The sequence below is a fragment of the Mytilus trossulus genome, chromosome 1 (genome assembly GCF_036588685.1).
Source record: "Mytilus trossulus isolate FHL-02 chromosome 1, PNRI_Mtr1.1.1.hap1, whole genome shotgun sequence".
NCBI lineage: Eukaryota > Metazoa > Mollusca > Bivalvia > Mytilida > Mytilidae > Mytilus > Mytilus trossulus.
The window spans coordinates 20,838,370-20,863,535 of NC_086373.1; the positions used below are offsets into that span (position 1 = coordinate 20,838,370).

Below are 25,166 nucleotides of genomic sequence, written 5' to 3' on the forward strand. Positions count from 1 at the left end.
ATTGCCAAGTGTTAAGTTTTTGTGTTTTGGTTTGTTTTTATGCCCCACCTACGATAGTAGAGGGGCATTATGTTTTCTGGTCTGTGCCTCCGTTCGTTCGTTCGTCCGTCTCTGCGTCCGTTCGCTTCAGGTTAAAGTTTTTGGTCAAGGTAGTTTTTGAAGAAGATAAGTCCAATCAACTTGAAACTTAGTACACATGTTCCCCATGATATTGTAACGTGTAGCCGGACGGGGACGTCTATATATTTTTATCATCGGGTTCGTACCAGTTTCCTGGGATTTGAAAAGCAATTCAAAAGTTCTAAAGTCAATAAAAAGTTTACACGGTCACTATCAAATATGAAACAAATACTATACTACATAAAACGAATTTCAACACCTCTCAACCTAACCCGAACTTGTTGAATTAAAACCGTTTAAAACCCTTTCAGTCCGATACTGTTTAAACCAACTGTTTGAAACTATAGTTTGAAACCCAAATGTATGGAACTGGTTTGAAACCTAAATGTATGAAACTGGTCTGAAATCTAAGTGTATGGAACGGGTCTGAAACCTAAATGTATGAAACTGGTCAGACGGTTTGGAACTATTGTCTTAAACCTAAATGTTTGGAACTGGTCTAAAACCTAAATGTTTGGAACTGGTCTGAAACCTAAATGTTTAAAACGGGGCTAAACCTGAATAAAACGAATGTATGGAGACTATTCAAACTGGTGTAAACTTTCATATGAAACTTTATTAAATAAACATGTCTATAACTGTCTGAACAACAGGGCAGCACTAAGGCATGGTATGTCAGCAAACACTCACTGCAATAGTGAGAGATGTGAGACGCAAAACCTTAGCACCAGCCCTGTTTGGACAATCTGTACCGAACCAACAGTCTCAGCCCTTTCTATATTCTTTCCGCAGGTTCCAAGCACTTCACTTTTACTTAAACTAAACCGTCTGCCTGCTATTCACTTCTTCCTTTCCAACCTATCCGATGTTAACTGTCTGCTGTCTTCGGTACAAATGACGATTTGAACAACAAATGGAAGTTTTTAACGACCTTGACTGGCTATACAGCCCTTGCACGATTTGAACTGAATAGCTACCCACTATTTATACTTCGAACGCGGACCTCGAAGAGAGCACCCTAGCAACAATTATACAGGTAAAGCGTCTGATAGCAACCAAGGATAAAGGGATAATTTTTAATGCTGTTTTCAATGACGAAGAGATCAAATGGAAAATTCAAAGAGGTTTCGAAAAATATACAACTGTAGAAATATTATAACCTTATTAAACTGTAAATTCGCATCAATATGATATTTCTAATTTTCATGCCAAAATATAGTTTTGACCCCAATTTCATGTTCTACAGAACATAGAAAATGATACTGCAAAGTTCAGGATAAAGTTTTTGGTCAAGGTAGTTTTTCATGAAGTTAAAGTTACATCAACTTGAAACTCAGTACACATGTTCCCTATGATATGATCTTTCTAATTTTAATGCCAAATTAAAGTTTTGACCCCATTTTCACGGTCCACTGAACATAGAAAATGATAGTGCGAGTGGGGCATCGGTGTACTATGGACACATTCTTGTTTATTATGCCCCACCTACGATAGTAGAGGGGCATTATGTTTTCTGGTCTGTGCCTCCGTTCGTTCGTCCGTCTGTGCGTCCGTTCGCTTCAGGTTAAAGTTTTTGGTCAAGGAAGTTTTTGAAGAAGTTGAAGTCCAATCAACTTGAAACTAAGAACACATGTTCCCCATGATATGATATTTCTAATTTTCATGCCAAATTATAGTTTTGGCCCCAATTTCATGTTCCACTGAACATAGAAAATAATAGTGCAAAGTTCAGGATAAAGTTTTTGGTCAAGGTAGTTTTTCATGAAGTTTAAGTTACATCAACTTGAAACTCAGTACACATGTTTCCTATGATATGATCTTTCTAATTTTAATGCCAAATTAAAGTTTTGACCCCATTTTCACGGTCCACTGAACATAAAAAATGATAGTGCGAGTGGGGCATCCGTGAACTATGGACACATTATTGTTCTTACTATAAGCAGTAGGTCAACTATATTTGTTGTATGGAAGAATTTTTAGCTGTATATGCCAGCCTGGCATGGTTCATTTGTCTTTGACATCATTTTCATGGTTCATTGGTCGATGTTTAGTTTTTGTCGAGCCTGCAACTTTTGTTGCAGAAAGCTCGACATAGGGCGGGGTTAGCTAACTTTTTAAAAGCTTTATATTTTATAAGGTGGAAGACCTGGATGCTTCATATATTGTATATAGATGCCTCATGTTACGAAGTTTCCGTCAGTCACATGTCAAATGTCCTTGACCTCATTTTCATGGTTCAGTGACCACTTGAAAAAAAAGTTCAGATTTTTGTAATGTTGAATTCTCTCTTATTATAAGTAATCGAATAATTATATTTGGTATGTGCGTACTTTGCAAGGTCCTCATGCCCGTCAGACAGTTTTCACTTGACATCGACCTCATTTCATGGATCAGTGAACAAGGTTAAGTTTTGGTGGTCAAGTCCATATCTCAGATACTATAAGCAATATGGCTATTATATTCGGTGTATGGAAGGACTGTAAGTTGTACATGTCCAACTGGCAGGTGTCATCTGACCTTGACCTCATTTTCATGGTTCAGTGGTCAACGTTTAGTTTTTGAGTTTTGGTCTTTTTATCTAATACAATATGCCATAGGTCAACTATGTTTGGTGTATGGAAATATTTTATGATCTATATGTTATTCGCACAGGTTTTATTTGACCTCGACCTCATTTTCAAAGTTCATTGCTCAGAGTTAAATTTTTGTGTTTTGGTCTATTTTTCTTAAACTATAAGTAATAGGTCAACTATATGTGTTGTATGGAAGCATTGTTAGTTGTACATGTCTTCCTGGCATGGTTCATCTGACCTTGACCTCATTTTCATGGTTCATTGGTCTTTGATTAGTTAACTTGGTTAATGTTAAGTTTATGTGACAGTTTTTAATAAAGCTTTATACTTAGGACTATCAACATAATATCAATGATTAGTACAGAAGGCGAGACATTTCAGCGTGTGCACTCTTGTCTTGGTTAATGTTTAGTTTATGAGACAGTTGTAATACACCTTTATATTTAGGATTATCAACAACATAATATCAATGATTTGTAAAGAAGGCGAGACATTTCAACGTATGCACTCTTGTGTATAATCATTAGAGGCTTTGATAGGGCATTGTTATATCAGGCCTTGAAGGCATAAAACTTTGCTCAGTGGTCGGAGCACAAAAATCATACTCGAAACATGAAATCCAGCAATTTGATTGGTTGATTTTCAAGTCTGAGTACAAAAATCATGCTCGAAAGTTTTATAACCGTGAGGCCAGGAGTATTGGTAGGTTCATGTTACACAAGGAACTTAAGTAGAGCCATGTTACATTGGGTGCTTTGGTAGGGCCTTGTAACATAAGGAGTATTGGTAAGTTCATATTACACCAGGAGCATTGGTAGGGCCATGTTTCATCAGTATCGATCATTGGTGCGTTGGTTGGGCCATGTTTCATCAGTATCGATCATTGGTGCGTTGGTAGGGCCATGTTTCATCAGTATCGATCATTGATGTGCCATGTTTCATAAGAATCGATCATTGGTGGGCCATGTTACTTCAGTATCGATCATTGTTGGGCCATGTTTCATCAGTATCGATCATTGGTGCATTGCTGGGCCATGTTTCATAAGTATCGATCATTGGTGGGCCATGTTTCATTAGTATCGATTATTGGTGGGCCATGTTTCCATAAGTATCGATCATTGGTGGGCCAGGTTACATCAGGAGTATCGATCATTGATGGGCTATGTTTCATCAGTATCGATCATTGGTGGGCCATGTTACATCATTAGTATGGATCATTGATGGGCCATGTTTCATCAGTATCGATCATTGGTGGGCCATGTTACATCATTATTATGGATCATTGATGGGCCATGTTTCATCAGTATCGATCATTGGTGCATTGGTGGGCCACGTATCGATCATTGGTGGGCCATGTTTCATTAGTATGGATCATTCATGGGCCATGTTTCATCAGTATCGATCATTGGTGCATTGGTGGGCCATGTTTCATTAGTATCGATCATTGGTGGGCCATGTTTCAGTAGTATAGATCATTGGTGGGCCAGGGTACATCAGGAGTATCGATCATTGATGGGCTATGTTTCAGCAGTATCGATCATTGGTGGGCCATGTTACATCAGGAGTATCGATCATTGATGGGCCAGGTTTCATCAGTATCGATCATTGGTGGGCCATTTTACATCAGGAGTATCGATCATTGGTGCATTGGTGGGCCATGTTTCATTAGTATCGATCATTGGTGGGCCATGTTTTATTAGTATCGATCATTGGTGCATTGGTGGGCCATGTTTCATTAGTATCGATCATTGGTGGGCCATGTTTCATCAGTATCGATCATTGGTGCATTGGTGGGCCATGTTTCATTAGTATCGATCATTGATGGGCCTTGTTTTATCAGTATCGATCATTGGTGCATTGGTGGGCCATGTTTCGTTTGTATGGATTATTTGTGGGCCATGTTTCATCCGTATCGATCATTGGTGGGCCAGGTTACATCAGGAGTATCGATCATTGATAGTCTATGTTTTATCAGTATCGATCATTGGTGGGCCATGTAACATCAGGAGTATCGATCAATGATGGGCCATGTTTCATCAGTATCGATCATTGGTGCATTGATGGGCCATGTTTCATAAGTATCGATCATTGGTTGGCCATGTTTCATTAGTATCGATCATTGATGGGCCATGTTTCATCAGTATCGATCATTGGTGCGTTGGTGGGCCATGTTTCATTAGTATCGATCATTGTTGGGCCATGTTTCCATCAGTATCGATCATTGGTGGGTCATGTTTCATTAGTATCGATTATTGGTGGGCCATGTTTCCATAAGTATCGATCATTGATGGGCCATGTTTCATCAGTATCGATCATTGTTGGGCCATTTTACATCAGGAGTATTGGTAGGGCCATGTTTCAGCAAAGGCTTTGGTAGGGCCATGATATAGTAGGAGCCTTTGTAGGGTCATGTTACATTAAGAGTATTGGTAGGGACATGTTACATTAGGAGTATTGGTAGAGCCATGTTACATCACGAGCTTTAGTAGGGCCATGTTTCATTAAGAGTATTGGTAGGGTCATGTTACATCATAAGCTATAGTAGGGCCATATTACATCAGGGGCATTAGTAGGGACATGTTACATCATGAGCTGTAGGGCAATAGAACATTATGAGCTGTAGGACAATGTTACATCATGAGCTGTAGGGCAAGGTTACATCATGAGCTGTAGGGCAATGTTACATCATGAGTTTAGTAGGGTCATGTTACATCATGAGCCTTAGTGGGGGCCCCGGGCCATTTTACATTAGGAGTATTGGTAGAGCCATGTTACATCATAAGCTTTAGTAGGGCCATTTGAAATCGTGAGCATTACTAGGGTCATGTTACATTAGGAGTATTGGTATGGCCAATGTTACAGCAAGAGTATCGGTAGGGAGGTTTTCGTCAACCGAGTAAAAAGTGTTTCGGTATTTCAATGTGTGCTTTAAATGATAAATACTGAATGTTAATATTTGTTTAAAAAATATGAAACTTTACGTAAAAACCAGAGGCATCAGTAAATCGTCGTTTTTCATAACTCGTGATTCAATTTTGGTCATACAAACCAAGAGAGAAAACAAACACCCACAGCGAATCAAAAACATCTCTGTTCGCATGATCTTAACATTAACTCATGTAACAAACTAATTGAGGTAAGTATACAATTTTTTGGTACAAATTATAATTTGTACAAAATGATAACTTGTACACATAATGTGTATTATTTCGGTATTAAGGAAGTTTGCTACTCAGTTTCAAAATAAATAGCTTTTCGTAAAACTATTATATATTGATAGGGGATTAATTAGGAACTAAAAAACAGGAGAAAATATATAGAGGTCAATGCGCTTTTTTCGAGATATTGGCCATTTTGGCGAGAAAATGTTCTCTTTTGATTTTTCATAGCTCTATCATTGACAAATTAAAGTTCTCAAAAAGTATTAATAACTAAATAAGATTTTGTAAGACTTTTACAGATGGCTTATTATATATGCAAAAGTTTTATAAAAAGACAAATGGGGGTCAATGGGCAAAATTTTTAAGGCATTCAAATGGATAAAACCAGAGGATTCCAAAAATCTGACCAAACATTCCAAAACATGACAAGCGAACCTCATTTAGACGTCTGAACGCGACTTTAATTTCCATTCTCAATTTATTTGATAAAGTTGCAGTCAAATCAACTTGAATCTTAAAACGGATATTTCCTTTGATATGATCTTTTTTATTTTAATGCCAAATTAGACTTTAGATCAAAATTTCATGATCCACTGTACATAGAAAATGATAGTGCGAGTGGGGCATCCGTGTACTATAAACACATGCATTCATTTTTGCAATGATTTGAAAATCAGAATCTTGGCACAGTTATTACACCAAAGAAGACAAAAAGTATACCATCATTACACAATATGTCACCAGAAGTTCAAACCAAAGAGGATTTAACATTTCATTCTATTTTAAGATTCGACGTGTATGTGCTTTCGGTCTTCGAAAAGGGTTTATACAATTATCAATGCATATTTTACATTAAAAAAAAGTCTATCAGACGAATGTGCACAGTTATGTGTGTATCTAAAACGGTCTTGGTATAGTCCATAAATCTTACTGCATGATTTCATGAAATAGCAGTCATACCACATCTCCTAGTTTTATGTGTAAAACGGTTACATACGTTTTTGGAGCCAAGAGAACTTTAAGAGCTCTTCTAGATGTCTTTTTGAATTGAAATGTTACATAATAGATAATATATATATGCATGAACTTAGTTAAAAAGTTGAGTAGCGAAGTCAACGTCCCAATCAAAATTCAACCTTTTAAATTAAATCTTTTAAACCTATGACAAACATTAAGGATAGCATATTACGCCAATAAAGTTTGATTTGCACCGTTTAAATTGTCAATATTAGTATATTTACATACAGTCTTAATTGTCAAGGTGTAAGACTTATTGATATACCTAGAGTACGCTACCAATTGGCATCTACCCAACCCAAACATCGATCTTAGATCGATATCCTCTCCCGTTATCCACGGTGTGCAAAAATTCAAAGGGCTACATGATTGACAAGCTTACAGTAATTTTATTAGATTAAAGAACTAGATATTGCGAATTCAAATATATTAAAATATGATATTAAATCTGTGAAAAGTTGTATCTTGGCAGATGATTGGATATATTATACACCTTTAGTATAGGACATCCAAGGTTAGTTGAACTTTTTATCGTTGAACATTTAAATTTGAATTATTGTTAAAGTACTATAAAATTCAATTTTAATGAATTTCACATAGCGTGATATATCAATTATGTTTTTATGCAGGTAATTCACACTAGAATATCCGACAAGTTCGTACTGTCAGGTAAGCTCTTAGACATTTACATTTTACAATTCTAAAGTTGAGAAAAAATGTTCCTACTAAATTTTAGTTGAATATTTTGATAGTGTAACAAGTATTTGAAATTTTATTTAATTAAATCTATATGATGAATAATTTTGCACCAATGGGGAGTATCAATAAATATGAATAACTAATTTAAAAAATGGTTTCTTTCCGGAGAATATCCAGAAGTGAGCATGTTTTTTCCAACCGTCTGTTTATGTTGGACGTAGGAATTATATATATATATATATATATTTATTTTTTTTACCTAGAAAGTACTATAAACCTGATATTTCGTTGATTTTTATTTCTTCTTTCGATGGTCAATCACAAAAATAGCTGAATTACGATACAGAAAAATCAGCTGATTTAAGATGTAGAAAAATCTAAAACGGTAACCAAAGTTCTGTTATAATATGTAAAGACTGGCTGGCTAGGACACAACTGAGATTGTTGAATACATTTCATGTAACTCTTAAAATCGCTTTATTTTGAATACTCAGTTTTTAGATGGTTTGCTTCCTTCATACTTCTGTATACTGAATATTCCCCAATATCAGCATATAACAGTAGACATACTTCATATGTTTTAAGGAACATTAGAACTGTATATACCCCGCAGTATTTTTTCGTCTGTCGCAAGTTAGGAGCCTCTGGCCTTTGTTAGTCTTGTATGTTTTTTTTTATTTTAGTATATTTATATGTTTTTGAGTTTAGTGGGACGTCCATTTTCACTGAACTAGTACACAATTTCATTTAGGGGACAGCTGAAGACAAACTTCGGTTTGGGAATTTTCTGTGTTGAAGACCCATTGGTGGCTTTCTACTGTTGTCTGCTGTCTTGTCGGGTTGGTTTCTCTTTGACATATTCCCTATTCATTCTAAAATTTATGTAAACCAACCGAAAAATGTTTAATTGCATAAAACCAAAATATCATGACCATGCAAGGGCTTTTTTTTGGAAAATGTTTTGTACTCGCTCTTTCGTATTGTTGGTAGTGTTTTTGTGCCATTTTTTAATGACGACATTCTTATCATGAGAAGCAATTTGAGAGAAAGTCTAGATGAAGATTTTGCTCGATTTTGGTTTCTTTTTATGAAATGTTGGAAATAAACCATATATTATTCTTTTCCAGGAAATCTCCACGGAAATGCTAAATCATTAAACATGTTTCTGCAATTACTCGATATCAGCGTCCTAATTATAAATAGGAAGTAATTGTTCATGAACTTCATTCCAATAAATCCATTTCCTGGGTTTTTCTTCAATTCTCATTATACACTTTTGGTAATCTCCGCACTTCATTGGCAAACAAGGAAATATTGAGGTTTGTAGATTGATACCATTAATTATCGTATTTGGTTTAAAAATCAATAAAAACTTAATAACTTCTATCAAGTAATTTTCTGCAAGAATTCCTTTTTTGAAAAGTATAACAGATATTGATGTTTGCCATTTTATAAATCAATTCTATGTTCAATTTTTCATACGATGTACAATTCGTTATCAGTTCCGATTAAATAATAAAATGTCAAAGGTACAAATGTTAGCTGTCTATACAATCAATAATATTCTTTGTTTTTTCTTCTGCTTAGATATGATTCATGAATATTTATCATAATAATGCAATAAATTTACTAATTTCAAAGACAAAAAACGAGTTATTAGATTTATGCAGGTCTGAACAATTGCTCTGACTGAGCTTAGAAAACAGGTATACATCTACATAAGTTGGTGGTGGATCCAGAAATTTTCATAAGTGGGGGCCCACTGACTGACCTAAGAGGGGGCCGCTCCAGTCACGCTTCAGTGATTCCCTATATGCCAAACCTATTTTTTCCCAAAAAGGGGGGGGGATCTAAATCCTCCTCTGATACACACACGTTGGTTTGGGTTTTTTTTCGACGGAGCTGCAACGGTATGAAATGTTGTATATCAAATTTGCTACATTGTACGTCATTTCTTCTTTTTCGAAGCTTTCAATATAATGCTACAATAGATTTTTTTTGAGAACGCACAACTAGTCTTCAAAATATCAATAAGACGTCTATTTTAGCACCTGTAAACAGATAAAAAGAATCTTCAACATTTTGTTAACATACTCTAAACAGGATAAATAGAGATATGAAATGAAAACATTGTCATATTTGTAAGCGTTATCTTAAGAATGTCACAAGTCAACACACAATTGGTTATCTTTGAAAATCATTTAAAGACATACAGAGGACTTTTTAAAAGGTCTCTAATTTTAAACTCAATATTTCAAAGGACACCATTTAGAATATAATTTTGTGAATTGTATTTAAACTATTTAATTACACAAATCCTACACGTATTCTTACCTAATTTTCTTCTGTGAACGGCAGACATCCACAGGAATTCTTATAGAAAAGGGATAATACTTTAATTGGGGATTTCACGCTGTTTAACACTAAAGCAAGCTATATCGGAATTTAACAATATTTTACTAAAGCTTTCTCTGGATATTGGACCCTTTTTCAGCATATGTTGTAATTTGTTCTGCATATTAAAGGTAAGAAAGTAGCTCAGACCAAAACACTAATAAGTTAAACAATCTAGTTTTGAGAATTCTGCACTAAGTGACAACCCCTGATTTTACATGTATACCGTCGATATTTTCTCTTTTCTCGTTTTCCTCCAAATTATTGAGGCCACTCTTGTTTATAACCCTAAAAGACGTAGAAAAAGTTTAAAACTGCAAATATTTTATCACATTCAGAACAATAGTCCTAAATAGTTTATTTTGGAAAATTAGATTCGTTATCAACTTCAAATCGGAATAGATAAACAACGGCACTGGAAATCGTGATCGACTACTCGTCTTTTATATGGTCTTCGAAATTTGTTTTTATATGGCATAGAAAATTATATATTGATTTAACCAAGGATTTGTATATCAATACTATACACTTCCTTGTTTTTACTCGGTCTAGATTATTTCAGGCGGGCTATTATATCTGATCAACTATGTCGATGTGAGTAAGATAGTGAGGATATACACCATTTCCTTTTTGACTGCCCCTTATATAAAACTTATGAGCTACCATATGTTTGATAGTCTCGGCTGGCTTTTTGAAGGGTGGAAATTAGAAAAAGAACTCTTGATTTGGAGGTCCTATGGCATACCTGTTAAAGTTGTCGAACAAGTTTTAAAAGCTCCCAGTGGACGGTGGAGGTCTCTTTTCGATGATAGCATGTACACCGAAACACAAAATCTGTGTTTATTTCTAACTAGATTTATTCTAATAAAGACTAATTCAGACCATAGCACAGAGGTTAATCTTTGTATAATAAGAGTTATTCAAAAATAGTTCATCTTGACATGAAAAAGTAATTCCCATGCCGTAGCCAAAAAAGTTAGAAATTAAACGATTACGACGCAGTGTAAATTTCAAATGTAATTCAGTTATAACTTTAAACTAATCTGATTTAATTGTAAAAAAATCAGTGGTAAAATGTAACAAGGTTATTAAAACCTTAATGTTCTATCGTAATAACACTTAAACACTTTTTGATACAGTTCCATAAATTATATAAGCATATCTCACTTGTTTAAAGATAAATTGATCTATTAAAATTATATATATGTTTATTAAATCGTTCCTTTATGTGCAGTGACACGGACATGTTAGTTAGTGTACTTATCGTGCCCTAAAGTGTATAGGCTTTATTTTACGCCGCCATCAATGGCCTTGATTACTACAAAAGCTAGCCATTTATGTTTTACCAACTGCCAAAATGAGACTTAGAACGCTATTTCTAACTTCTTGCCTGAATAGAAGGTTACTCTTTTGACTTTTGTTGGCATATTTTAATCCCTTATGGGGTATGATTATTTTGCAACTAACATTTTGGTATTTTTTTAAAAAAAAAATCCAAATTTATTTCAATTTGAGAGTTGTTTCTTGGGTATGCACATACTTTACGAATCAAAAATAAAGGGTATCAGATAAATTTGCCATTGGAAACAAGTTTCATCTTCTAAGAAATACTACCACCATTCTGTAGTTGTGTCGAATATATCAGATACTCAAAATCTTGATAGTGGGCCGGCGTGCTCCTAGCAAGGAAGTTGTCCCACAGCCGGCATTACCAATATTAAGCGTCACTAATACTGAGTAATAGTCGCCTCTACTTTACTCTCATATGACAGTCGAATGGGTTCTCAACAAGCAGTTGTCCCATTATCAGTTTGTGATTATCATATATGAAACACTTCTTGGCCTTGACAATGCTAGGGGACAATGCTAGGGGACAAGCTAGGAGACAATGCTAGGAGACAATGCTAGGGGACAATGCTAGGGGACAGTGCTAGGGGACAATGCTAGGAGACAATGCTAGGGGGCAATGCTAGGAGACAATGCTAGGGGAAAATGCTAGGGGACAATAGTAGGAGACAATGCTAGGGGACAATGCTAGGGGACAATGCTAGGGGACAATGCTAGGAGACAATGCTAGGGGACAATGCTAGGAGACAATACTAGGGGACAATGCTAGGGGACAATGCTAGGGTGTAAAACACCAATCAATCACGAAGGACTTGCTCTGTTTTATCATATGGATACAGTCTTCTCAATGTTATTCATGCTAGTTTAGATTTCAGAGTTGGGAATTCAGGAAGAAATGTCAAATTAAATCAATAAGCAAAGTATACCCTATCGTAGTTGTCAGGATTTCATATTAAATTACGTTCTTCAAAACTCAAGTACATTTTAGGCCGTTTGTTTGTCTTTTTGATCGATGTTAAACTTAAAATATTAGTCAATATATCAGTTCTTTTCATAACCAGATTTTGTTATCTTAGGAGATTTACTGAAAATCTGTTGCTTTCTAACTGCTAGTCGAGCAATTGTTGAGTTTTAAACCCTGAACTTACTTCATCATTGTTTGTTTTATCATATCACGTTATAAGAATTGTGTTCTTTTCTCTTTATACAGCGTGTTTCGGTTTTGTCTAGGAGATAATATTTATATATGTATATAATAATACACATCATAAAATGTGATCTAGTCTTACAAAAGGACAGTCAGATGAAGTCAGCACCAAGTTAAACGTTTTTGTTAACGTTGATATAATAAATGTTACAATAAAACTTAAATTGAAATTTTAATTCTAAATATTATAAATACTCAAAATGTTGACTTAAATATGATTGAAAGAATACCTGCCTGATGTCAAAAATTAATCCATTAATCCGTCTTTTATGAGATTATATAAAGTATGATTGAGACACCTTTAATGACCGTTGTGGTCATACAAGTTTTATGTTTTTTTCTTCGAATATATTTCTACCAACTGTTCTTTGATTTTCATATACATTTTTGTATTTCAATAGTATAAAAGAGGTCGACATTTTTAGTATGTTGAAAATAAATGACCCAATTATAATTCTTAATAGATTGTCTTGATAAAAATTCTTGAATTTCAAGAAAATATCAAATTATCCATATTTCTAAGGTATAAATATCGATTATCACATGACCGTGTCATTGGGTTGTATTTGTGACTTGTTCAAAGATGTCGTAATCGCTAGATGACTGTTTATGTTATGCCTTATCAGTTATGGTACTTTCAAACTATGCCAGGAATTCAGATCCTTAATTAGCTCAATTGAGCTAGTTTTGATCACGACGTAGCAATTTCCTTTCATAGTATGTGTTTGAAAATCGTTAAACTGTCAAACACGGATCTGGAGAAAACATACTACTCGATAGAAGAAAAGGTAAAATCACAAAAATAACGAACTCTGAGGAAAATTCAAAACGGAAAGTTTCTTATCAAATGGCAAAATCAAAAGCTCTAACGAATGGGTAACAATTGTCACATTCTTGACTTAGTACATGTACTTTCTTAAGTAGAAAAAGGAGGATTAAACCTTGGTGTATAGCTAGCCAAACCTCTCACTTGTATAACAGTCGCATAACTTGAACTCCATATTGACAACGATGTGTGAAGCAACAGAATAATAACTTTTAATCTTTAGTATTTAAGAGCCAATAATAACAGACAAATGGGATCTTGCATCGAAACCAGATCAGGACTCCCCTTCACTTTTGCTTCAATTCCCTAGCGTTTCCACTTGTTGAGAAGATCATGTTTTACCCTAATAGACAGATATACGCCGAATTATGGCAATTGCCAAGGGGTTGTAAATAAGATATACCACAATTCGAATTTCTCCTATCACACAATTTACCATGTTTGACCTATCAACTAAGGAATATGCCAATCTTTTACAATAACTACATTTGTTCCAGTCCTTGTCCTATTGGCAGTTTGTGTCTCTTGAATTGACTTCGAGTTTAAGTTTGTAGTTTATTAACTTGTTAAGAATCGCGGTTATTGTGAACACACTAGTCCTTTGTTGAAGAACATATGCTTACCTCAGTGGCGGATCTAGAACTTTTTGTAAGGGGGTCCACCGTGACTGACCAAAAAAAAGGGGGCGCTCCAGTCACGTTTCACCGATGACCTATATAATTAACCAAATTTTTCCTACGAAAGGGGGTGCCTGTGCCCCCTGGGCCACCCATTGGATCCGCCTATAAACATCTCGATCTCTTTTCTTTCTTTCTTCATCTCATTGACATTGCTAAAAATAGTCTGTTCTTTGTAGGAATTTGTACTTGAATATTGCCTTATTTGAGCCTCAACATATTTATGTACATATGTTCCATATTCGAACTAACGTAAACACTGCTAAAATTCCACCTCCACTTCAGTTTTTAACACCTGAAATTTAAAAGAAATAATTAAATTTAAATTCAAGACTTCTCATGTTTAATTTGTAAGACTTTAATAGAATTAAAATAAAATTTCTTACCTTGGATCTACGATACTAGTTGTACACAAAGGTATTAAAATTTTACAAAATGTGTCCAAAACGGTAAAAAGATATCCATATGTCGTCTTCACAGTGTACTGTTATTTTCTTCTTAAACACGTCTTATTCAAATTTTTTAATATTTATTTTCAAGTGTAATGATCTATTCCATTCTCAGTGGTGCGATGGAATAAATAAATCAATATACTGAGATTTTTCATTTGAATCCATGTTCAATTTCAGTGGTGACATAATGTAATAAACAACAGAATGAAAATGGCAGACGACGCAGACGAACTGATCGACGCTGGAGAAGACGTAAAATTCAAAACCAGCACACCAAGATCTTCAAAATCTTCAGAATTGCCCAACTTTACAGATATTAAGACAACAGGAAAACAAAAAAATAAAGAACATAAACCAGAAGATAAGAATTCGAAGACATTGAAGAATTCAACAAACACAAAAGAACAAGAACGAACTCAAGAAAAGGTGAATATTTTTGATGTGACAAATTTGAGGCAGATTTTTTATGTATCTTATATATTTGTTGGGATTGGTAATGTATGTCTTATTTTATATAAGTATATTCACTGCATGGAATTGTTAAATATGTTGTGGACTGAGATTGTTGATGCCATATTTGTAAAAGTCTGTCGATTCAAATAATGTTGTTTCGTCAATTTGGATTAATCGAGAACACCTTGTAAGGTAAGTTGCAAATATCTTATTACTAGATATAGGAAGATGTGGTGTGAGTCCCAATGAGACAACTCTCCTTCCAAATATAGTAATTACAATTTAATGATTTCATTACGAAACATACGTGTGGCTAACATGATTACCTGCCACCTCCAAATAATGCTCCCCCAACTGCATATATTTCAGTGATTTGAAACCCAGTATGCTTTGATGGGCAAATATATTAAATGTTCTGTTATTTTTTACTATGAATGTGGTTTAAGGATACCATCCATAAACTTAATTTTCTTTAAATATTTGAAGTAGCAGTAATTTTGATTGTTGACCTATATAAATGTTTCTCTCCCTTCCTATTTTCCATCTGTATAAATTTTATTTCAACGGCAAGAATGAGAAAGTCAAGCTACTATTAATTATTTTTGTCCTGGACTAATTTATAGCAGTGACCTTCACCTCTGACATACTGACCCCGTTATCACATGACCACTTTCCCTTTTCTATATATTACGTATGTGTAAGTTTCTTACCAATCAAGCAATTATCTCAACATTTGTTCTTTTAGTTTGTCAAGAATTGGTCGTCTGTTGACTCCACCTTGTCTTTAATCGAGACACTTCATAGCTTGCTCATACGATTGCTGTGTGGTGACCTCTTCATGTCTTCTATTGGTGACTTCTATATGTGTATTTTGGTAAATTTTATATCTCTATATTTGTTATTGACTTGTACTTTTTCGTTGAACCTTATTAATCTTTTCCCTTTTTATTTACGATTGGATTATCAGTTACATTTACGGCAGATCTAATCATAAAAACTAAATATAGAAACTAACATCTTTTCAGAACAACTGTCCGACTTTTACTTCCACGGATTAGGGATTTAAAAGTACACTTTGTACCATATATAAAGCATACAATGTTTCCAAATATAACAAGAACTGAACAATTATGGCGACTTTGAGACTGGTGTTATCTGTGATTTACACATCCATTACCAATCAATTATATTGATAAAGTTTTAAATGCTAACCTATTCACATCACAATGCAAATATAAACCATTTCACCAAGGTTGATTTGAAATACTTATCATTAAGTACTTTTTATATTACATTAATGTTTGAATAATAAAAAAAAATTCAAAAGCTACTATCAAAATATACCTTCAGATAGCACGAGGTCCGAAGTCATTCAGCGAAATTCATATTTATAAATTGACGTATTAAATGATAAAATAGTGTTCGCAATAATTTGATCTTAAAATCGGGCACTTAATGCTTTAACTTATATTTACATTTTCATCTTAAAGAATATAAAGTATAGCTCCATTGAGTCCAATAACAATCTTTCTATGATAATTGGAAGGATTGTAATGGATGCTAATGTCTGACGATTATTTGACATTATTATGATGACAAAGTCTGATTATTCTTTGACATTATTATGATGACAAAGTCTGATTATTCTTTGACATTATTATGATGACAAAGTCTGATTATTTTATGACATTATTATTTTATGACATTATTATTGATGACAATGTCTGACGATTCTGTGTCATTATTATTGATGACAATGTCAGACTATTTTATGACATTATTATGATGACAAAGTCTGACGATTCTTTGACATTATTATAGATGACAAAGTCTGACTATTTTATGACATTATTATTTTATGACATTATTATTGATGACAATGTCAGACGATTCTGTGTCTTTATTATTGATGACAATGTCTGACGATTCTATGACATTATTATTGATGACAATGTCAGACTATTTTATGACATTATTATAGATGACAAAGTCTGACGATTCTTTGACATTATTATAGATGACAAAGTCTGACTATTTTATGACATTATTATTTTATGACATTATTATTGATGACAATATCAGACGATTCTGTGTCTTTATTATTGATGACAATGTCTGACGATTCTATGACATTATTATTGATGACAATGTCTGACGATTCTATGACATTATTATATTATGACATTATTATTGATGACAATGTCTGACGATTCTGTGTCTTTATTATTGATGACAATGTCAGACGATTTTATGACATTATTATTGATGACAATGTCTGACGATTCTGTGTCATTATTATTGATGACAATGTCTGACGATTCTATGACATTATTATTGATGACAATGTCTGACTATTTTATGACATTATTATTGATGACAATGTCTGACGATTCTGTGTCATTATTATTGATGACAATGTCTGACGATTCTATGACATTATTATTGATGACAATGTCTGACTATTTTATGACATTATTATGATGACAAAGTCTGATTATTCTTTGACATTATTATAGATGACAAAGTCTGATTATTCTTTGACATTATTATAGATGACAAAGTCTGATTATTCTTTGAAATTATTATAGATGACAAAGTCTGACTATTTTATGACATTATTATTTTATGACATTATTATTGATGACAATGTCTGACGATTCTGTGTCATTATTATTGATGACAATGTCTGGCGATTCTGTGTCATTATTATTGATGACAATGTCTGACTATTTTATGACATTATTATCAATGATGTCAATGTCTGACGATTCTATGGCATAATGGATGACAAAGTCTGACGTTTTTAATACATTATTATAGATGACAATGTCTGACGATTCTATGACATTATTGATGAGAATGTCTGACGATTTTAATACATTATTATTGATGACAATGTCTGACTATTTTATGACATTATTATCAATGATGTCAATGTCTGACGATTCTATGGCATAATGGATGACAAAGTCTGACGTTTTTAATACATTATTATAGATGACAATGTCTGACGATTCTATGACATTATTGATGAGAATGTCTGACGATTTTAATACATTATTATTGATGACAATGTCTGACTATTTTATGACATAATTATTGATGACAATGTCTGACGATTCTATGACATTATTATTGATGACAATGTCTACCGATTCTATGACATTATTATTGGAGACAATGTCTGGCGCGCCAAACATATATTAGCATTATTGTTCGTCTCCATATCAGTTTATGGAGTATGCTATCAACTATTAAGTGCACGCTGTTACAGCACACATACAAATATCTGTAATCTGCATGAGTATTGATTGTATTATCCCGTTACACAGAGTGCAGATTGAGTACTGTATATAAGCTCACATTGATTAATAAATCTTATTTCAAATCATGTTTAAGTACGAACAAATGCAGACACTTAATTTTAAAACTTTTTTTTTTCATTGACGATGACATTTTAACATGTTTGTCTAAATAAAAACTACATTGTTCAAACGCTGAAAGGTTTTTAAAACTTTATATATTATATTTTTCGAAGTTTATTGAATTGCTTCCATATAACATCAATTACTGCTGAGCTATTCACTAAGTGCTTTCACTAGAATTTAAATGGTAATACTTTTATTCATTAATAAAACATATATTGCCTATGCATAAAACGACTATTCTAATTTTAAATTTGAATATTTTATAGATTCAATGATTTTTAATCTGGTGACGGTTGTACCGAATGAATTTATGCATCGAAACGGATGTGTATGATAATTCTATGTCGCATTACATGTTTTACAAAAGTTCTTGTCCGGACTCGGGAAGATTTAAACACTGATTTTGTTTTGACAAGAAACCTTATATTGTGTGTGAATGTGTTTTTGATGTATTATTGGGGTTTTGGCTATAGTTGAATTAGTTATTTGCACAAACACTTTCACATGTAATTTAACTATGAAAATGACCTTATATAGACGACAACTTTTCAGTTCTTTGTAACAACAATCTGGTGTCCTATTTCCTTAGTATCTGTTACAGCTGTATTTTTTAAAATTATGCTTTCACACATTTCAATCATTTGTTTTAAATATTCATCCATACATGCAAGAAAGACGTCCATTTTTACTTAACTAGTACCCATTTTTAATTAAGGGCCACCTCTTGAAGACCCATTGGTGTTCTTCGGCTGTTTTCTGCTCTTTGGTCGGATTGTTGTCTCTTTGGCATATTCTCAATTTCGATTTTTATTTTTATTACATTTGTAGTATTAGATATTACCACCAGTTAAAACATACAAAACCTTAATGATATAACTTTAAATTCAAATAGGGTTTGAAAGATAAAAAGGAAAGAAAGAAACGAAAACCAAGTAGTAATGGAAGTGTCCAAGAGAAAGATAATACCGACGAGGATGAAAGTGAGGAAGAGGAAACAGAAATGACAAAGGAAGAAAAAGAGGTAGGAAACAGAAAATGACTGAATCATCCTGGTATCTATGACGAGTTTATTTACAAGCAGTTGGGTGGTGGAAGTTTCCTCCAAGAGAGTATATCCAGCCACGTAGTCATCACTTTTGTGTTGACATGGATTATCATTGTTAAGGTCTTAATTGAAAACTTTAAAAAAAAAAACATCGAATTTTTGGAAGATTTTTTCCCCTGGAAGAAACTACCTTAACTATATTTGGCAAAAAACGTTTAATATGGATTTTTGAACCTATTTGATTCGAGCGTTACTGGTTAGTCTTTTGTAGATTAAACGCACGTCTGGCATATTTTTTTTTAATATTGGTATCTTTAAGATAAGTTTACTTACAAACTCTGGCATATCAGAATGACAAAGATTCGCAAACAGGTATTACCGACATTTTACAAGAAGGACAATTTTAATTTAATGAACTGTATAATGTTGATGTCCAAATTATTATTATTATCTTTACAGCAAATGATTGATTATTATTTTTTATGTCAAAAACGCACTGCCATTGATCATAGGTTATATTTTATTTATTGTCATTTTCATACGCATTTAGATTTTAAAGAAATTTATAAATAATTTATTTTTTCATTCATCTTACAAACTAATATTACGTTTTTGATATATAAGTGCTAATAGCAAGCGACATAACACTTACGATTATACTGTTATAATGTAATTGAATAAAAATAATATAATTGCCTGATGACACAACCGCACTAGATAATAATTAAGTCAAATTTAAAAGTTATGACAAAGCCATATTAAGAAGTAATAACAATTAATACCATATTAGTAACCAAAATCATGTAATATCAAAATAGCATCAAGTAAAGTAATGCCTATACCATAAAGATTAATATCAAAACAGCATGAAGTAATGTCAAAACCATATTATGTAAAAAAAAATTAAATAATAAAACCCCAAAAGTTATGTCAGAGTACCACAAGACAGCTTTCAAATGTATGAAATTACAATATGTAAAGTCAATTTCATATTTTTTTTATTTTCTGGTTCCAAAATAAACCCATATGTTTTTATTTATTAACTGCTGTTTGTAATTGATGTTGGTTTTTTTAATTGTTTTTGATTCATTCACAGGACATGTATAATGCAGTTAGGAATGGCGATTTCCTTACTCTTCACAATTCACTGGATAAAAAGAATGCTGACATCAACATGACATGGGTAGTATGATAAAATATTTATATGTTTTAATTACTACAACAAACATAATAATTAGATAAGCATTTTACAATGTCTTCATGCTGTTGTAAGCAAGAGGTCGTTTTATGAATTACAATTTAAAAAATAATAATGTCCGTTTTATCTTTCAACCAATACAAAGTATTTCAATTTCATCGTTTATCAAAACTTGAACAATCCAATTTCTGTATAATTCTTCTATAATTGTTTCAAGATCAGAAAAACATTTTTTTGGTAGCCTGGTAATTTTCGAAAATCTGCTCCTTTTTTTTTAACTGTATCAACAACCATATCAATAAATACAGTAAGGCTTCTACGTAGCGTTAGTTAAGACAATTACATTCCTTATATATTTATCAATCTTTGAGTAACTTTGTTCTTGTTTTGCTTTATAAATATTTTGATATGAGCGTCAATGATGAGTCTTATGTAAACGAAACGCAGGTCTGGCGTACTTAATTATAATCCTGGTACCTTTGCTAACTATTTACACCACTGGGTCGATGCCTTTGCTGGTGGACGTTTCGTCCCAGAGGCTATCACCAGCCCAGTAGTCAACACCTCGGAGTTGACATGAATATCAATAACGTGGTCATATTAATAAATTTCCCGTTTGCAAAACTTTGATTTTTTCGAAAAACTATGGATTTTCTTACCCCAGGCATAGATTACCTTAGACGTATTTGGCACAACTTTTTGGAATTTTTGATCCGCAATGCTCTTCAACTTTGTACTTGTTTGGCTTTTTAACTATTTTGATCTGAGCGTCACTGATGAGTCTTGTGTAGACGAAACGCACGTCTGGCGTACTAAATTATTATCCTTGTACCTTTGATAACTATTTGAGTAGGTTTTTTTTTAACTCAAGGGGATTTGAAATATATAATACAATAAAAACAAAATCATAATTTAATAGTATTTCAAAATATTTGTATTCCCATATATGTATTGATATGTTGAACTTATACACAAAAGAAATCAAAAGGACTTCACCACAATCAAACGATAATAAAATTATAAAAAAAAAATTATGAAATCATTTTATCTTCCAGTATAAAGAAAACCTATTGATGATAGCAATTAGAGCAGGACAAACAGCAATGGCTGAGTTTCTGATAGATGTCGGAATAAATTACAACCATAAAGCTAAATATTTTGTAAGTTTCGAAAGCTATTCGTTTTGGATCGACACCGAGTTAAAATGAGTTCAATAGTGAAAATGGTATATTCAACATTGTAAAACTCGTGTTGATAGTAAGCGCATCGAATATTGATACATGTTTTTTCATGAATAGAAATCTGGCAAAAAATTCAAAAAAATTCAAAAAAATAACGAAATTCAAAACAGAAAGTCCCTAATCAAATGGCAAAATAAAAAGCTTAAACACATCAAACGAATGGACAGCAACTGTTATATTCCTGACTTGGTACAAGCATTTTCTGATGTAGGTAGCTAAAACACTTTTTTAACAGTCACATAAAATTCCTTTATATTGACAACAATGTGTGAACAAAACAAACAGACATAATAGGTAAAAATGTCAAAAAGTAGGAGTACAGCAGTCAACATTTGTTTTATAGTATTAATAACTATAAAACATAGAAATATGTCAAAAACACAAAAAAAGCATAGGCATAGACAAAACACATAATTAAAAACGAAAGAAAAGAGTACAAAAGTTTACCATAGCGTAATAACATAACGATGGGATGTATAAGTACCGAGCCACGTAAAATGGATTATACCAAAAAATAACCTGCAGTAAAAGAATTAAGTTACAAAGACAAATAAAATACACTATATATATAATACGGAATGTTTATCAATAAGGTCTTGGTATCTCCAGATGAACATTTTGAGAGAGAAAAGGACGAGACGTTATTTAACATCACCCAGTCCCTGGTTCTTCAACTTTTTGCTAAGACACTGGCCACCATTTATAAAGTCTGAATAGCAGCTGCAAGCTCTTGCAAATCACATTAAAATTATGTATGAATAACTTTTTTGTTTTCTTATAAGATTCCGTACAACAAAAATTTGTAATTAGAATTACGTTAAATATTGACAGATTATTTATAATCGAATTGTAAATGCGACAATGACGCTTAATTTCTCCATTTACAGGATTTAAAAGAAAAGGACAAAAAAGGTAAACGTATAAGCTGTTATGAAAGAAGTTGTCGAGATCTAGCATTTGACCTTGAAAATGAACACATCGTTGAGGTCATTGATGTTAAAAATAAAAACGTGTTTCCCTTTGTGCGCGTGGAGCCGAGACAAACATGGGAAAAACGACCTCCGCCCCCACCCTTGCCAAAACACCTTCTCCCACCCAAGGAAATTGAGAGTGAAGAGGAAGATAACAATACATCAGACGATGAATCGGATTCAGGACATCTTAGTGACAAAAATAACGAATCGTCTTTAACAGATGTTCTTGACAAGCTCAATGGTAAAGATGATGGCTATGGAACAATGTCTCCCTCTATGTCGCCATGTTTAGGAAATTTTAATCCCCATGTGTATGTACCCCCTGAAAAACCGGTAGTAATGCATAAACCGACAAAAGCGTCGATGGCGTTGCAAACACACAACAGTCAATTTTACCAAAGACGACTCGTCAGCAAGAGCGCTCCCTCGATGCGCAATGTACAAGTTGTTGGAAGTTACGCACACGAGAAAAAACAATGGGAACTACGTCGTGAAAAAACAGAAATGGATGATAAAATATCAGTTCAAAGTCTTCCATTTTTTCTTACTCATCCGTCATCTGCCAGTAGCAGGCGGTCATCGACTCAAACAACAGCGTCGTCACCTTTAGCAGAAGTGTCAAAGATTTTAGGACAATCACGATTATTAAAACGAGAATCAGAGCGTCTTTCTACGCAAAGAAGTAAAACAATTATTCCTACATTAAAGATAAATCAGTGGTGCCATAACCAAAACAATGTCTTTAATAGACTTTCAAAATCAGCAACCAACAAAAGGATTATGTCTTCTAATTTCAGTGTTAGTCGCGAATTCATCAGACATCATCGGAGATGATAAAACATCTGTCTTTTAAATACATTGGAGACTATATCTGCTTTCATGTACTCTTACATATCCACGTTAAAGTGGAAATCTCTTAAAAAAAAATATTTAGAAAATAGTTGATATCATGAAATCTGGATTTTAACATTCAGTAGTCAAGTATTAGTGTGTTAATAGTATCAATTATGACCGTGTTGTCAAAACACAATATCGTTACCATTTATTACATGATATATTACATGATATATTTTTGAAACTGTCGTAGTTAATTTTTTCTGAAACGATAAAACTTGAGATATAACGATCATTTATTTCCGTACATGAGGATTAAAAAATATCGCATACCTATACCAATATAGTCTTCTAGTCTTTTGCCAAGTTAATTCGTATATTTATAACGAATTACGGGTGATTCTCAGGTTACATCATAATAATGAAATCAGAGATAAAAAAAAATGTAACTTCTAGTAACTTTTTGTCCCATTGATAGAACGTGTTTGTATCCAAAACTTCTACGTTTTCAATTTTTTTAGTATCTGATATTATTTCGTTTTTGATTTTGTACTTATTGACTGAACATTTAATTTATTGTGTTTGCTCTGAACTCATGTCTTTTTATGTTGATCGATACAGTTGTATCGTTGTTTTATATAACGTGAGGGTACCAAAATTGCACTTCCAAACGATCCATGATCCCGTAATTCGGAATACGTAATTAAATTCCAGCTATGATGCCGGAGTTTCTCGCTACAGTGAAAACCCATTGGTGGCCTTCGGCTATTGTCTGCTATATGGTCGGGTTGTTGTCGCTTTGACACATTCCCATTTTCCATTCTCAATTTAAAAAAATTAAATCCTTAATAATCAAGGAAATGTTTCCTTGTTAAGGTTGTTACTTGTATACTTTATGCAGTAGGTCACCTACATCAAACGTAAATCTTGTAAGTTGTACATGTCTGTCTGGAAGGGTTCAGCTAACTATCTTATTATCGTGTTCATTGATCAATGTTATTATGCCTGGTAAAGTTTCTTTGTGTGACCATGTATTTCCAGTTTGGTTTATCTGACCTTATACTCACTACTTGGATCATGATTTAAAGTTTTTATATATTTTATGTGGTAGTTGTAGTAAATCTTCATATTTAGGTCTATCAACATAAAAGCAATGGCATTGTAGTAATAAACCATTATTTAAAACGTTTCGGTCTCTGGCCTTCTTCGTTTTTTTTTATTTCTTTATTTGTTTTTAATTTAAAATATAACTCAATGGTTAGTGAAGAAGGGGTCTTTACATTTAAACTATACAGGCTCTTTTGGATGTTTTCTCCTATTTATTTGTATTGTAGTCCTGTAATATTATGTTGTCATTTCAATGTTATATTTAACTTTGCCATTAAAGTGCGAGGTTTGGCATGCCTTAAAACCAGGTTCAACCCACCACTTTTTTTCCCCTTTAAAAGTGTCCTGTACCAAGTCAGGAAGATGGTCATTGTTATAATATTGTTCGTTTCTCTTTGTGTTGCATTTTAACG

General features: G+C 33.2%; 1 protein-coding gene across 3 annotated transcripts; it reads left to right on the forward strand.

The window, feature by feature from the left end:
* Positions 1 to 7,131: 7,131 nt before the first annotated feature.
* On the forward strand, positions 7,132 to 23,890 carry LOC134718286 (uncharacterized). 3 transcript variants are annotated; one of them, XM_063580796.1, is made up of 7 exons: positions 7,132 to 7,385; positions 7,501 to 7,540; positions 14,651 to 14,899; positions 19,247 to 19,375; positions 20,496 to 20,582; positions 21,653 to 21,757; positions 22,726 to 23,890. In XM_063580796.1, the coding sequence occupies exons 3-7, from the start codon at positions 14,678 to 14,680 to the stop codon at positions 23,644 to 23,646; spliced, it is 1,464 nt and encodes a 487-aa protein (XP_063436866.1). In that variant the 5' UTR covers positions 7,132 to 7,385; positions 7,501 to 7,540; positions 14,651 to 14,677; the 3' UTR covers positions 23,647 to 23,890. The 3 variants fall into 3 exon arrangements, with proteins under 3 accessions (XP_063436866.1, XP_063436852.1, XP_063436859.1); XM_063580782.1 differs by lacking the exon at positions 7,501 to 7,540; XM_063580789.1 differs by lacking the exons at positions 7,132 to 7,385; positions 7,501 to 7,540 and adding an exon at positions 9,807 to 10,095.
* Positions 23,891 to 25,166: the final 1,276 nt, after the last annotated feature.